The following is a 16,571-nucleotide window of genomic DNA, read 5'->3' as shown; positions in this document are numbered from 1 at the left end:
TACCTTCTCCCCAGCCCCGTAGACAATCCTAGACAATGGGAGACTCTCCCCTTCCTCCCTCTCTCTGGCTTCCATGTCGCTGTTCTCTTCTGGTTCTCCTCTTGGACTGCACTCTCCTGATCTTCTTCACCTACCGCTCCCACTGGTCATTCAAGTGTGGCTGTGTCTCCTCTCCCTGTACATGGAGGGGGGGGGGGTCTGTCTGTCTGAGAGAGCTCATCCGCACTCATGGCTTCCTCTGGGCTCTCCAGGACTCCCCAGATCCTGTGGCTCCTAAAGCCTCACCCAGATGCCCTGCCCCTGGGCTGCCTCACTCACGTGCCCTTCAGGCCTCGGGAACTCAACAAGTCCTACACTAATCGCATTGGCCTGCTTCCTGACCTCGCTTCTTCCCCTGTGTTTCCTGCTGGCTCCCGGCCTCATCTCCCACCCAGCCCTGGGCTGTAATCCTGCTCCTTGTGCCTTTCCTTCGCGTCCACTATCCACTAAGTTCTGCTACTTCCACCGATGAAATGTCTGAGCTTCCAAACTCCAACTCCCATGTGCTATTTCCGCTACCAAGTGGAAATTCTGACTTAATTCTCACCCCAGCATTGTTTGTCTCAACTTCGGCAGTAACGTTTTAACTGCCTTCTTTCCTTCCTTCCTCTTCCAATCAGACCATCTTAAAATATATGAGGTATTTACCCAAATGCAGACATTTTTCCCTCCTCACTTGAAAGTCACCTCTTGTCAATACCACGCCCATTTCCTCCAGGACCCAGTTTCCCCCATTTCTCCTCCCAGCCGGTGAGTGTGTGCACCAGAGCCTCATCTCTTCCTGATCTTTGCATCCCCAGCACTGAGCAAGGTGTCTGGGGTCACAAGAGGCACCCTGCACATTTGTAGAACTGAACAGAAACTATATTTTGAAGTCAGTGACTCCAGTGCATTGATTCGGCCTTCCTCATCCCACGGATCGCAGACAAGTTCAGTGAATCGCACGGCCAGCACAGACCTTTCTTTTGTCAGACACAGGAATCTGTACCTCTTGAAGCTATGATCACCGGACTGAATTTCCCCAACAATTATTCCATGGCTTTAAAGCCTTTCTAGCACATTGCTGCTTTCCTCTGATCAATAAGTTCTCGAGAGATGGACAAGTTAGACAGATGGGATATTCACAATGTGTTTTTCTAGACAGGCTGAAGGAATGAAGATGGTGATAGTGATGGGGTGTGCACAGATAGTTCTATCAGCATAAAACTATTTGATAAGGAAATGCTTAGTAGTAGGCGGATTCCAGAATTCACTTAGTGGATAACACTGGCTTTTATGTCACATTTCGATCAGTCCTGGATGATAATTAGCAGGGTCATCAACTGTTGGAGAATATGTTTCAGAAAAAAAAAAATGCAGAGAGCTGGCTTAAAAGGGTTTGGTGGAAATAGCTGACTGTGGCCGTGGCAGTGTGGATGTAGTGGAATCAAACCAGAGCTGAGGAATGTGTCGGCTTGATTCATGCTCACGTGAATGGCTGGAGGCTGAGAGTGAGTTTTGGCTTCTATGAAGGCAACAGACCGCCATTTTAAAATCCCCGCCCAATCCCACTGTGGCAGCTGCCACACACCACCGTAGGATGTGACAGTGGAAATGCGGCTGCTCAAGGGGCGAATTCGTGTGGCAAAGCAGTTGCTTGGGCCACAGCTGCAAGGCTGTCATATCTTCTATATCCTACTTTATTTGTGTATTGGGTAGTTTTTTCTTTCCTTAAGACTTTTCCCCAAGCATTAGGTTAAAATGTAGCCAACGCTTGGGTTGACCATTTTGAAATACCAGTGATTGCTACACGGTTGTAGAGTTTGATTGCCTTCAAAAAGTAGCCACAAATGGGCTCTTAAAAAAATTGTTTTCCCTTTAAACTTGGTGCATCACTGAATATAAAGGAAGGAAGTGAGGAGATCCAGTGCAGAAGGGATACCTGGCACACAGCAGGCAGAGGTCAGAGCTCCTGGTACTAAAATGTCTGGTGACTGTGGGCATCTCACGGACACAGAACAGGTGGCGTAGGCTGGAGCTGCCCACACTGGGACTGAGAAGAATTCTATGTAATCATTTGCACTGGAGGCCTGGTGGGGCGTGTGGGGCTGAATTCAGCACCTGCTGCCTCTTTCGTCCTCCCACAGCCTGCCTTCCTGCTGGGGCCCTTCTGGGCCCGCCTCTCTACAATGCGGTTCATCGCGAATGTTTGAGAACCCATTCATCCCAGCCTTGTCACACGCAAGGTCTCAGCTACAAATATTTTCCAGAACTGTAGCAGTAATTAGACAAGCTACTATGAAAGAGAGCATTACACACCAGTTAAAAATATATGCAAAACCAAGGCTCATTAGAGAAAGATAATATTCATGCAGATTTTACAAACCGTGTCTTTAGGGTGGCCCAATAAGTAGAAATATGGGGACCCATGCTTGTCACTTTTCATGCACATGGAGAGACTGGAAGGTACCATTCCTAAAGGAAGGGGAGGAACAGCCTAGGACCAATCATTAGAATTAACAGAACCAGTGGCAAAGACATATTATTACTGTTAGCATCGAGATTGCTTAGTACGTTTAGAGCAGTCAAATAAAAATCATCTAGATAGTAAGATAAAGACTTTAATAAAGCTACCCCCATCACGCATGCAGCCAGTGAAATTAGTGAAAGACTGGGCTTTATGTGTATCAACAAAGTATATTTGTTTTCTTAAAATAGTGAGGGCATCCTGAGGTGCTTTTAAGGAGGTGCAAATGCTAGCACAACTTGAAATGGTGACAACTGAATTCTCATAGAATTTTCTCATAATAATGGGATGTTGCAATGATACCAGCTGTCATTTGAGAATCCGTCACAGTAATCATTCTTGAATTTGAAAATATTCAAAATGTAAAGACATGGTGTCCCTACTACGTTTATATTTATGTTGTCACTCATAATCTCATATATTTCTTAGAGTTCTCTCACATCCAACATTTGCTTATTTATATTCAAAGTTCACAGTTGACTAGCTGGATGTAATTGCTTTCTGTGGGGGAAAAATGCAGCAATGTCTGGCCCGATGTGCTCAGCTGGCCTCTCCCGCTGTGGCCTGTGCTTTGAAGACAGCCTCACAGTGACTGTCTTGGCCTGTGTCTAGCTCAGGCCCAGGACTGCGGTTCTTCACCTACACTGGACACTGGGGGCTGTTAAGGACAATGATTGCCCAGAGAAGGCTCCTGGGAGAGGCCAAGGTTGCTCCCTGCTGTGAACGCCCTGCCACTGTGTTCACTCAGCTCCACACGGGGCGAGCGAAGGGGGCGCACTTGCCATGGGGGTCAGGTGATCAGGAGAACTCAGTCCTTGCAGCTCGGACCCTCTGAGGATGTGTCCACTTTGCCCATGTCCACTGCTGATCCTCCCCACACACGCGCTCCCTGGGCTCCACGTATGGCACCACATCTGTGTGGCTTCAATGGACTTCACAAGCACGCTGCGTGGACCGCTGATTCTGCCACGTGGGCTGTTTTCCGTGGCATAGAGTACATCTGCAGGGAGGGAGGCTTCCCGGGGACGCCTAACACCTTGGGGGTTCAAGGCAGCGAATGCTTAACAGTGAATGCCAGAAGTGGAAATTAATTCCAGGATTTATTAATTGAGTTTACCACTTAGCCTTGCCAAGATTCAAGTGACTCTGTGCAAAGATGATCAAGCTGTTTTAGCATCACACAGAGATGGCTCTCCTGTGGTTTTAAACATGGCCTTTAGCTGGCTTGAAAGGTACACGTGCTGGGAAACCTCATGCCCAGAAGGTCAAATACAAGGGCCCAGAACACGGTGGCGTAAATGGCTGTGAAGGCTGGAGGAGAAGCGGCTGTGAAAAATGAGAAATGAGAGTTGCTGACTGTGCCAGACGTCCTTAATGCACACATTATGAGCGTGGGGTGCCCAGCCCTAAAACTCAGGGTCCTGAGGAGGCCCGAGTGCTGTCGGTTGGAGAGAGGCTGGAAAGAGCAGAGATACATCCACAGAAGTGTGGATGCAGGTTTTTCTGGAAGCACATGTCTGAGCTGCATTACTGTTAACAGCTGTCTAGTCTAGGCTAAGTATATGCTTGATGTTTCATTAAAAAAAAAATCCTGAATTCAAGTAGCACATTGAAGAATGTGTGATACTCAAAGGTCATGGATTTTGCTACAGTTAGAGTACACGAGGATGCCTCAAACATTCTTGGAAGAGACCAGTGTCCTGGCACAGTGGGTTAAGCTGCTGCTCAAATGCCAACATCCCATATCGGAGAGCTCGTTCCCATCCTGCTCCTTCCAACACACCTGGGGAGGCAGTGGATGATGGCTCAACTACTGGGGCCCCTGGCACCCCTGTGAGAGACCAGGATGGAGTTCCTAGCTCTAGGCTTCAGCCTGGCCCAGCCTTGGCCACTGTGGCCATTTGTGGAGTGAACCAGCAGATGGAAGATATCCCCCTATGCCCCACCCCTCACCCCCATCTCTCCCTCTGTTTCTATTGTTCTGCCTTTCAAATAAATAAAATAATTTTTTTAAAAAGGGAAATGAAAAAAATTTATTTTGGTGCAAGAACATTTTGATTTCCATGGATAGATCTTTTTCCTAATACATGTTTTCCACAAATTTTTTGAAGACCCCCTCTTATATTTGAAGCCTGGAGTCAGGCCTTTTGATTTTACCTTTGGTCTTGACTGAGGGAGTTCAGTTAAAGAGAAACATCAGGGGGTCTTTATTAGAACAGAACATGGAGGCAACCCTCATTGCTTTGAGTAATGTGCTAGGACTAGCCCTGGCTGTGGTGTCTATTTGGGGAGAGAACAAGCAGATGGAAGATCTCTCTCTCTCTTACATTGCTTGTCAAATAAATAAACAAATGGATCTTTTAAAATAAAAGACAAAGTCTTTAAAAACAGCCTATCTATTCTTCTACTGGAATTGAGGGTTTTAGAGCACTAGAGTTGCAAATGTGAAGCTTGTGAGTTGGCTAACGGGGGAAAGCTAGGAGAGGGCAGCAGGCACGGGTCCCTATGAAGAGACGCTTTGGAGAGGTGATGTTTGCTGGTGATGGCAGTTGCTGGACCTACGCAATCATTTGTCATATATATAAAAGATTTATTTATTTATATATTTGAAAGGCAGAGTTATGGGGTAGGGGAGAAAGATATATATATATATATATATATATATATATATATATATATATATTTCACCTGCTGGTTCATTACCCAATTTGGGCCAGGCCAAAGCCAGGAGCCTGGAACTCCATCTGGGTCTCCCAAATGTGTTGCAGGGGCCTAAGCACTTGGCTTATCTTCTGCTGTCTTCCCAGGTGCATTAGCAGGCAGCTGGATTGGGAGAGGAGCAGCTGGGACTCAAGTGCATGCTCATATGAGATGACAGTGTAGCAGGTGATGGCTTAATCCACTGTGAAACAACCTTGGCACCATGTCTTAAGATAATGAGTTCTGGTACCAGTGCTGTGGCATAGAGGGTAAAGCCTCTGCCTATGACACCAACATCCCATATGGGTGCCAATTAGAGTCCCAGCTGATCCATTTCCAATTCAGCTCCCTGCTTACTGGCCTGGGAAAAGCAGCAGAAGATGGTCCAATTGCTTGAGGCCCTGCGCCTACACAGGAGACGTGGATGAAGTTCCTGGCTCCTGGCTTTGACATGGCCCAGACTCAACTGTTGCGGCCATTTGCGGGGCAAACCACTGGATGGAAGATGTCTCTCTCTCTCCCCTATTCTCTCTTTGTAACTCTGCCTTTCAAATATATAAAAATAAATCTTTTTAAAAAATGCGGAGTCTTGGAATCAGTTCAGTCCCCAGAAGGTATTCAGAGAGTGGGGGAGCGCAGGCATCAGTGTATTTAAAAAGCTGAATCATTGCCCGTTTGTGTGCGTGCATATGAGACAGAGAGAGAGAGAGAGAGAGAGAGAGAATTGAGACTCCTTTTATAGACTTCCACATCATAGGATTTTCTGGGCCTCTATGGTTGATCCTGTCCCTTTATCTACAATTTCTGGGAGCCACGCCCACAGCTCTACCATGTAAGAAAACTTCCCTTGGATCTGTGACTGCTTTGAGTTCCCTCCAAATGTTCTCATAGTACTCAGTAGCGCTTCCACCAATAACACTACCTTCTCTCCTGGACTTTTCTGGAGAGAAGCCACCTCGGGGGCAGCTCAGCTTGATGTTGGGGCAAGGAAGGGAATGTTCCTCTTAGACCCCAAAACAGCATTGTCCAGCATGGCTTACAGGAGGAACTGGGAGCTTCAGGTTTTTCCAAGATGCAAATAGGCAGTCGTCTTCAGGGGTTTGAGAAAGATACCTTTTAATTCGCTCACCTCCTCCCACAGCTTAAGTGTTAGGGAATTGAGGGAGCCTGGACCTCAAGAGCTAAATGAAGGCTGGTGTGGTGGTGCAGTGGGTTAAGCTGCCACTTGAGATTCTGACATCCCAGAGCACCAATTTGAGTCCCAGCTACTCTGCTTCTGATCCAGTTCCCTGTTAATGCACCTGGGAAGGGAGCAGAAGATAGCCCAAGTGCTTGGGCCCCTGCCACCCATGAAGGAAATCTGGCTGGTGTTCCAGGCTCTCAGCTGCTGCCTGGACTAAACCTGGCTCTTTGTAGCCATTTGGGAAGTGAACTAGCAGGTGAAAGATCTCTCTCTCTCTCTCTCTCTCTCTCTCTCTCTTCCTCTTTTTCTGTTGTTCTTTCTCCCAACGAACTAAATAAATCTTAGAAAAAACCTGAGTTAAATGGATTCCTCTTGTTAGATTTCTTTGGGGTCTAATAAGTTGTATCAGAGTCTTAAATACCTAACAAGCAAGGACTTACAGGTGTGTGTGTGCATGTCCTTAAAGAAAAAAGGGCATAAAGAGTATGTAAAAAGAAATATTATAGCCCATGGTTCTCAATAAAATGACTGAGCGAAATCACATTTCAGCCTCATCTTAAAAACAGTAAAAATAATAAATGAGGCTTTAGTTGAGAATCTGGGTGGCAGATTTCAGAGTTGTGTGTTCTTCAAGGAAGCCTCTATCTGGCCTCTTGAAATCAGGGTTTATTGCACGTTTTATGGTTAGAGAATTTCCTGGAGTTGCCTAAATTGTGCCGAGAGTGGTCCTGTGCCTTGCAGCTGGGAAGAAGAACACTGCTCTCTGTGTGGCACAGGCCAGGGTCACAGGTTCCACCGGAGAGCCTGCTCCTTCCCTGGGTGCTTTACCAGGGCCTCTTCCACAGAGGAAGGTGTTCTGAGTGATTTGTGGAAATCGTTCATGGAGAAGGAAGATATGCTCAACCATGAATGTCAGAAGCTGAAATTAAATTTGAGAATTTATTGTTGAAGTAAGCCACCTTTTGCCCTATAACAAATGCAAGTGAGGGGCTGAAGCTGTGGCATAGCGGGTAAAGCAGCCGCCTGCAGTACTGGCATCCCATATAGGCACCGGTTCTAGTCCTGGCTGCTCTACTTCTGATCCAGCTCTCTGCTATGGCCTGAGAAAGCAGTAGAAGATGGCCCAAGTCCTTGGACCCCTGCACCCACGTGGGAGACCCGGAGGAGGCTCCTGGCTCCTGGCTTCAGATAGGCGCAGCTCTGGCTGTTGCAGCCAGCTGGGGAGTGAACCAGCGGATGGAAGATCTCTCTTTCTCTGCCTCTCCTCTCTGTGTAACTCTGACTTTCAAATAAATAAATAAATAAAACAAAACGCAAGTGCGTTAGTACAAAGGCTACACAGCCACTTAAAGCACCCATAAACATGGCCTCTGAAGAAAAGGTTAAGGCAATGATGACTCTGCCTTTGTCTTTTTACCATTGTGGCCCATCAGCATGCCCCCACAGCCCAGAACACGGGGGATAGGCACCAAGCCTCCAGACTCGGCTGATGGCCACTGGCTCACAAACTTGGAGTTTAGAATACTTAGAGATTTACCCATCCTCAGCAAGTCCTTTTTTTTTTTTTTTTTTTTTTTCAGAAAAAGGACAAATCATTGGTATAAACATCACCAAGGAAATGCTTAGCAAACTGAAGAAGCCAAGAGCTCTTCAAGGATCCTTAATACTCTTGAAGACCTTATTAAATTCCATGAATAATTAACAGAACCCATTTTAATTTTTTCATGAGAGCAGATCCTTTGAGACATTTCCATCAGTCACCGCTCTGTTAGAAACTGTGGCTGCAGTTCTCATTATGCAGTTGTCAGCTCACGGAGGGCCAGGGCTATCTCCTACCCTCCGGCCTTGCAAAGTGCCTGGCATGTAGCAGGTGCTCTCTAAATCCCGGTTTAGTTGAAGCATTAGTAATAAAATTAATTAGTGAGAGGAAGCTCAGATCTGTCACCTATGAAATATTTGGTAGGGGTATATTGTTGGGAGTTTATCTTGGCATGATCACAGGAAGAAAAGAATTGCTGAGAAAATAATTACGAGCATGGTACGCTTCTACTGTTTACCTGCTAATGTATATTCTTATGAAGGATAACTAAACATAGCTTATCGCCATCTAAGTAGAGAGCTGTACTGCTTAATCTGGTGCCGACAGGATAGTTGTTAGTCTCTTGAATTTACTGACTAAACAGCTCTTCGTTCTATTCATTTCTTCAGCTCAGACAAAACTTTTTGATACTGACACAGTGCCATTTTATTATACTTATGTAATGTACACAATTTCATTTACCAAGGGCCAGTAACCAAGTCAAAACCTATTAAAGGTATAATTAACCTTGGAAATGGATGTGTAGGCAGAAGAGTAACTCACTGATTGGTCACTTCTTTCCCACTGCAGGCCTTTGGTGTTGGTTGTCTCAGGGCTGCTTTTTTTTTTTTTCAAGATTATTTATTTATTTAAGAGAGAGAGAGTTACAGAGAGAGGGAGAGATAGAGAACCAGCTCTTTCATCTGCTGGTTCACTCCCCAGATGGCTGCAATGGCTAGAGCTAGGCCTATCTGGAGCCAAGAGCCAGGAGCTTCTTCCACGTCTCCCATGCGGGTACAGGGGCCCAAGGACTTGGGCCATCTTCTCCTGCTTTCCCAGGCTATAGCAGAGAGCTGGATTAGAAGAGGAGCAGCTGGGACTTGAACCAGCGCCCATATGGGATGTCAGTGCTGCAGGTGGAGCCGCCCACTACGCCACAGAGCTGGCCCCATCAGGGCTGTTTTTATGCAAGGATTCTGCTTCACTTTTCTAAGCTGCCTGGCCTCCTGGGGCCACTGATACTCCTCCCACTTACAGCTGGATTCCACTCACAGATGTACTCATTGAGACCCGCTCTGTTCCTTCTTAAAGAGAATCAAAGACCAGAAGCACCAGCCAAGAATGAAAAGGTGTATTTCAGTTTGGCTGTATTTCGATCAACTTTGAACAGCTAACATTACCAAGGCACATGTGCCGGTTCTGCCTGACCTGCTTTGGGTTGGGCATCTTTTCATCCCCTGGCTCCACTATTTACCTTGGCCCCGACTCTGTGGCTCGGTTGATAAATCAAGTGTGGTTGATAAATCAATGTTGTGTTCCCTGAATGCTGATGAAGCGCACCTCTCTTTCAAGGCAGGGAGTAATTTGTATAATTTATTCCTGTGCGGTTTTCACAACCACGATACCTACTTCCTTCCCTCTTAACCTTTCTTGATTTAATTAGGGTCACCCGGAGTGAAGGCGGGCATGGCTTTTGATGCACACCCTTTGTTGCTCCTCTTCTCACGACGGTGGAGCCAGGTTTCCCTATTCCTGCCAGTTCCTGAAATGCACGCCAGGGGAGGGGAAGCCTACTCAACACCGAGTTTATAATCAACCCACTGTGAACCTGAGGACTTCGTAGACTTGCAGTGCCTATCTCCCGCTCTTGTTCTGCAAGGACATAACTGTAAAAGCAACTTCTCTCGGCATTTTCCAACTCCTTGGGCAGCTGCTGCACAGCCTCTGTGCGCGGCCACTACTTCCGGCAGTACTGGTGGATTTCTGCCTGTGGACTGGCTGAGGTGCCACCTGATGGTCATTACCAACAGAGGTATTGGCCGTGCACTGATTCCTCTCCTCCCCTCAGCTGCAACCATGCTGATTTTGTTTAGCCAGCGGTCTGACAGATTGCCCACGGTGTTTTTTTTTTTTGCCGCCTTTTCCATTGTACCTGTGCTTATCTCTCTGTCACAGCAAGAGTTCTGCATTTTTCCTGAGTGAGAAATCAGCTTTTCTTTGACACATCCAAAAGTCCAGATAAGGATCTTGCTTCAGCGCAGTTCTGAACTCTGAATTCTGTAGATATCAGAGGGTGGGACTGGTGGACGTCAGTGACAGCCCTGGGAGGGACTATCGGTCTCCACTCTCCCCATCTTCAAAGTTCCCTCTTCCCTGGGACGAGCTAAGCCTGGATAGTTCCATAAAAGGGAAGTAAGTCTCCTGTAGAGTCTGAAAACCCTTTCTACAATCTTTTAAGGATGGATTTTATGTCAAGTTTGGGATCTTAAAAGGCGAACACAGGAAACAAACTGGTTGAGATTTGTATTTGATCGCAAAACCAGTTTTCTTGTGACCAGGGTTCATTACGACCAAGTGAATTCTATTCCCGGCTCTATCTATGCCCTGTAAACGTGGCATTTTCCTTTGCTGTTCCTGTTGCTGCTGTTTTTGCTTTGCTGCCCTCATCCCTTCTTGAGCGTGCTGCTAAAGTACACTCTGGCTTTTCCTGGGTCAAATATTCCATTTCACCATACAGTTTATTTAGTGGATATTGGAGGAATTAGGATGTTTCTTAGCTGTGAGGACTCCTTGTATGAGTTGTCTTAAAAAAAAAAGTTCGTGGAAAATGCATATTGTGGGGGACAGGCGTTTGGCTGAGCAGTTAAGTCACTACTTAGGACACCCGTATCCCATATCAGAGTGTCTGGTTCAAGTCCCAGCTTCTGCACTTCCAGGCTTCCTGCTGATGTGTATCTCAGGAGGCAGCGAATGATGGCCCAAGTACCAGGGTCTCTGCCACCCATATGGGAGACCCAAATGGAGTACTACCTTCTGCCTGGCCCAGACCTGGCTGTTGTGGGCATTTGGCAAGTGAGCCAGTAGATGAAAAACCTCTCTTTCTGCTTTTCAACTAAAATGAAAACAATTAAAACATTTGTAAAAGAAAATATACATTATGAAAAACTACATATGAAATTCAAGATTCTTTTTGCATCAGATAAGCTCATGTTTTAATTCCATTTTCCATGAAATTTTTTGAAGTACCCTCGTATATTGAGGCTATTTATAGAGTCCATGAATGTGGCCACCCCTGTGGCTTGCTCCTGAGGGCATGGAGGGGTTGACCAGCAGGCCAGGGACTGCTGCCTGCTTGCAAGGTGGGTTCTTGACTGATGTCTGGGAACAAGACTGGCAAACTGTCTCCTACACTAGTATAAACCTTTCACAAAATGCTAAGGATGTCTCACTCTGCCTGAACTGTTTATACAGACACTGTGGTTTGAGCTGCTTCCTTCTTGGAGTCTGAAATTTTGGTAGGCGGTGCCTGCATGACTCCAGTAAAATCCTTGGGCACTGGGTTTCTAATGCATTTCCCCGATCACCATCACACACATGTGTTGCTGCATTTTGTTGCTGGAGGCAAAGTGCACTTGGGTGACTCATCATGGTTAAGGAGGGAGGGAGGGAGGGGGGAGAGAGAGAGAGAGAGAGAGAGAGAGAACATAAGGAAGTTTCCATGTGGATGCCGCCAGCTTCCTCCTGAGTCTCTCCCTGCATGAACTCACTGTGATCCTCACTACGTTGCTTACTAAATCTCAGCTGTGAGTACAACAATGTCCTGTAGCCCTGAACCCCTGCCAGCAAATCTCTGACTAAGGGAGTAGTCTTGGGAACCCTTCAACTGCTCCCTGCCCCCATAAATATCATTTGACAGAATTATTCTTAGAGATGTGGATCTAATCCCTACCCTTGGTTCCTCATGCACAGCCAGGCATCCTTCAGCTCAGACTTTCCTGAAGCGATTTTACCATCCACATCCATGCCAGCTTAAGAACAGAAGTGCCTGACAAGTACTACATAATCAGCAAGTATGACTGAATGCTACCGTTTAGAAGAAATTATGTAATATTACCGTAGTTAACTATATTGATGATCAGTGCCTCAAAAATGTGTCCCGGTGTTTAGACAACTCTCCATTAACTTAAGAATTCAACCTTAGGGACTGGCATTGTGGCATGGCGGTATCCCATATAGGCGCCAGTTCAAATCCTGGCTGCTCCACTTCTGATCTAGCTAGGCCTAGGAAAAGAAGTAGAAGATGGCTCAAGTGTGTGGGCCCCTGCCACCCATGTGGGAGGACTGCATGAAGCTTCTGACTTCTTGCTTTGGCCTGGCCCAGCCTTGGCTGTTGTAGCCATCTGGGAAGTGAACCAGTGGATGGGAGATCTCTCTGTCTCTCCCTTTCTCTCTGAAACTCTGACTTTCAAATAAATAAATAAATCTTACAAAAAAAGAGAATGTAATCTTAATCAGGCATTTTTGGGTGTTGTTAAGAATGATGCCATTGCTCTCTCAAATTACTGTCTTGTTCAAAATATGTTTTTATTTTATTTTTTAAAAAGATTTTATTTATTTATTTGACAGAGTTACAGAGAGAGAGAGAGAGAGAGAGAGAGAGGTCTTCCATCCGCTGGTTCACTCCCCAAATGGCCGCAATGCCCAGAGCCAGGCCGATCAGAAGCCAGGTGCCATAAGCTTCCTCTGGGTCTCCCATGCAGGTGCAGGGGCTTGTCCACTGCTCTCTCAGGCCATAGCAGAGAGCTGGATTGGAAGAGGAGCATCCGGGACATAAACCAGTGCCCATAAGGGATGCCGGTGCTGCTGGCAGAGGCTTAGCCTACTAAGTTACTACGCTGGCCCTCAGATTAACTTTTTAAAGATGAACCTGCTAAAACAATATTAGCTCCTTAAAAATTCCTTGGTATAAATAATAGTCAAAATAATTGACAAAGAGTAAAACACACCTTTAAATATTTTAGAAGTGATAGAATTTCCCAGATCACTTCAATTTTATTGGACCATTTAATGCTCTAGGGTGCAAAAATTATTCTATTCCAGGAGTTCAGATTCTTTACAAAGGGATTAATATCAGTGCTATTTAGCAGGATCAAGCCTGTTCTTATTGCTAACATAAATATTTAAAAATAGTTCATTAGATCCAAGCACTAAGGGCAGGAACTTGGGATGAAATATCTCCTTGGGCACACAGCCAGCCCTACAGAAGCTCCTGAATGCTTTTCTAGCTCAATGCAAGGGCTTGCTAGCTCTTTCTGAAAGATTTGGCGAGAGCACAAGACACTGGAAACATCATGCAGTTAAGGGTCTTTGACTTCAATTGAACTCAGGACACCAATCTGCCCAGTTAAATAAGGAGTCATTTAGATAAACATATGCAAAAAAGGTGTAATTTGAAAGGGAAAAGTACTTTTCAGGAACTTTTTTGGGTAGTGGGATGGAGAGGTGAAAATCAATTTATCTAGATCAATGATTAGGCCTCATTATTCATGTCAGCAATTAGATACTATTTCCCTAAACTGGACAGATCTTATCCGCACTACTCTTTTTTTTTTTTTTTTTTTTTTAAGATTTTCATTTATTTATGTGAGAGGCAGAGTTACAGACAGAGAGAGGGAGAGAGAGAGAGAAAGGTCTTCTATCCACTGGTTCACTCCCCAAATGGCTGCAACCACCTTGAGCTGGTTCAGGCTGAAGCCAGGAACCAGGAGCTTCTTCTGGGCCTCCTATGCAGGTGCAGGGGTCCAAGCACTTGGGCCATCTTCACTGCTTTCCCAGGCTATTAGCAGTGAACTAGATTGGAAGAGGAGCATCTGGGACTTGAACTGGCACCCATATAGGATGCTGGCACCACAGGCAGAGGCTTAGCCTACAACACCACAGTGTCAGCCTCATGTTGTTGTTGTTGATTTAAAAATTTATTTATTTATTTGAAAGTCAGAATTACAAAAAGAGCGGGGGTTGGGGGAGGAGATCTTCCATCTGCTGGTTCATTTCTCAGATGGCTATAGCAGCCAGGGCTGGGCCAGGTTGAAGCCAAGAGCCAGGAGGTTCTTTTGAGTCTTTTATGTGGGTGGCAGGGGCCCAAGCACTTGGGCCCTCTTCTGCTGCTTTCCCAGGTGCATTAGCAGGGAGCTGGATTGGAAGTGGAACAGCCGGGACATGAACCGGCAGCCGTATGAGATGCTGGTGCTGCTAGGGACAGCTCTACCAGCTACAACACAGTGTCAACCCCTACTCTCTGTGTTTGTCACTCCCTGAGACCATTTTCAAAGACCAGCTCTGGTTCTGATGGCTTTCATGTGATGACCAACTAGCTGTCTGTGATACACCAGAGTCGTGGTGTTGGTTCACTTTAGACGTTAACCTTAACCAAATATTTTTGATGATGTTAGGTTATGGTGTCTATTACAGGTTGAAGGAAAATAACAACTTTAAAGATTTCTGAAGGCCAATCTATGAATGAAAACGTACTTCAAAGCCTTCCTTCAAAGCCTTCCACATAGAAAGGCAACCTAGGAGTGAATTTTGGAATCAACCCCAAATACCAAGGAAATGCAACTACTGCACGAACTGAAGCTTACATTTTAAGCTTCCCACGTTGAAGATTTGTTTTCCATTGTCCCCTGGCCCAGTTACAAAATCCTCAGGGGCAGTCTGATACACAAGCAATTCTAAGAACGAACTGATGATAAGTTACTGTGGACTCAAATGAACAGAGTTGTATCAGCCAAATTGCAAAAGTTCCATCCGTAGGAGCTGCTGGATCTCCCGCACACTCAGAGATGCCCTGAGAGGCTGTACATTGGCTATTTCGAACATTCTCTAACTGAGCGAGCAAAAGCAAAAGTTCACACACATAACTGTCGTGGGCTTAAATAGACATATGTGCATAGATATCCATTGATAGCGAAACATATTTGTAGGTAGAAATAGAGAACTGGTGTAGTTTCGTAAATAGGGTTGGGTAGTTAGGAGACACAGGAGAAGCAGAAAGGCAAAGCCCAGGGTGACACGCACCGTATTCCGGGACCTGCCCCGTGCCTCGCTTCAGCAGCAGCCTCACTCTTCTTCCTCCGGATTTGATGAGCTCTATGGCCCGGGCGTGTGTCATGTCCCTTGTGCTTTCCCCATTGATCTCAATGATTTGATCTCCTACCTGTTAACGAAAGAAAAGTGAAGTCAGCCAAAGACGGTTTGACTCAAGTTGCACATCCGACACATTGCATAAGGCATCTGAGCTTGCCCCGTTTCCTAAGAGCAACTGGACAACGTGGCCGCAGCCTGCTGCGCCTAAGAGGCTCGCCCCTGGCTGCAGCCTGGCTCTGGTCACCAAACTTTATCTCCTTTCACAGAAACGATGCCACAGTGCGGGGACGGCAGCCATATGTCACATCTATCTAGCTGGTGTGGCGGAGGCTGCAACGAAACTACTTAGAATTAAAAAAAATTAGAGAAGAAACCTGATGCTTTTGCTTTGCATGAAGGAACAAGCATTTTAAGCCCTTTGCATTGAACATATTGCCAGTCGGCAACATAAGCAGCTAACGCAGCACGTTGGCTGGGATGATTAGTTTTTGTGCTTCCCTGAGAATTTTTGTTATGCACCATTTAAATTTCCCTGGGTGCTACTGCAATCTTTCTTTCCATGTAAACAGGGGTTAGTTGATATTCAAGTTTGAAGATGAGTTTTCCACCCATCTTTTGAATTAAAAAATGAGCTCCCACGTATAACATCAGCGCCCTCAGTCATGTTCGCACCTGGTTGCCAGGGGCAGCTGGGCTAAACACCAGCGCCTCCTGAATCGTCACAAAGGCCTGGGTTGCATAAGCGATCCCCATTTAGCCTTTGTGAGCTCGGAATAAAAGAGGTTCAGCTAGGAGCACATCGTGTAACTCCCACAGGATCCTAACTGTCAGGAACCGCTGAATTCAGACATGTCTCATTTCAGTTGCTGAAGACAGATTAGCCACGGGGAGCACAACGTGTTGCTCTGCAAAGATGCTGTTTTAGTTGGGCCCGGTAAGCAAGCAGATCCCAGCCTGAACTCTGTAAGGCAGACAGGATTGCAGAAAAAAAATCTCTACAACTAAGCATTATCCAGGACAATGCTGCAGGCTGGGCAGGAATAAGAACTAAAAGTACCCATCCTACTGGCCAAAGGGCAGCAAAGAGAGGCCGCAAAGGGCAAGGGAAGAGCAAACGTGTTCTTGGAGCAAGGAGATGGCATCTCCACCTACAGAGGACTCCACCAGGGTTCAGGGGTGCCTGGTGGCCTCCGGAAGTTGGTTTTTCTGGCAGTGGAAGAGGCTGGCTTCAGGGCCCGACTTTTACAACCCATAGAAGGACCAGGAACACAGGACTGAAATTAATTTGTGTTAGGGCCAACAACTTTGTCCAGGTTTCCGTAATTGTCTCTGTTCCCCTGAGGCAGCAGACACAACCCGAACTTGAGCACCGTGCCCCAAGGCCCCATAGCTAAGCCACTGCCAGAGGAGGGGCTAAG

General features: G+C 46.2%; 1 protein-coding gene across 1 annotated transcript in view; it reads right to left on the bottom strand.

Moving 5' to 3' along the window:
• The window catches only part of MAGI2 (membrane associated guanylate kinase, WW and PDZ domain containing 2), a 1,616,214-nt gene that overhangs the window by 47,224 nt on the left and 1,552,419 nt on the right, over positions 1 to 16,571 (bottom strand). The window contains exon 20 of the mRNA XM_062210835.1: positions 15,085 to 15,223. Coding sequence (XP_062066819.1) covers positions 15,085 to 15,223 — 139 coding nt within the window. The remainder of the gene's footprint in view (positions 1 to 15,084; positions 15,224 to 16,571) is intronic.

This window comes from Lepus europaeus, chromosome 1 (assembly GCF_033115175.1).
Source record: "Lepus europaeus isolate LE1 chromosome 1, mLepTim1.pri, whole genome shotgun sequence".
Classification (NCBI taxonomy): Eukaryota; Metazoa; Chordata; class Mammalia; order Lagomorpha; family Leporidae; genus Lepus; species Lepus europaeus.
The sequence above is the reverse complement of the archived record's forward strand: the minus strand, read 5'-3'. Positions and strand labels throughout refer to the sequence as shown.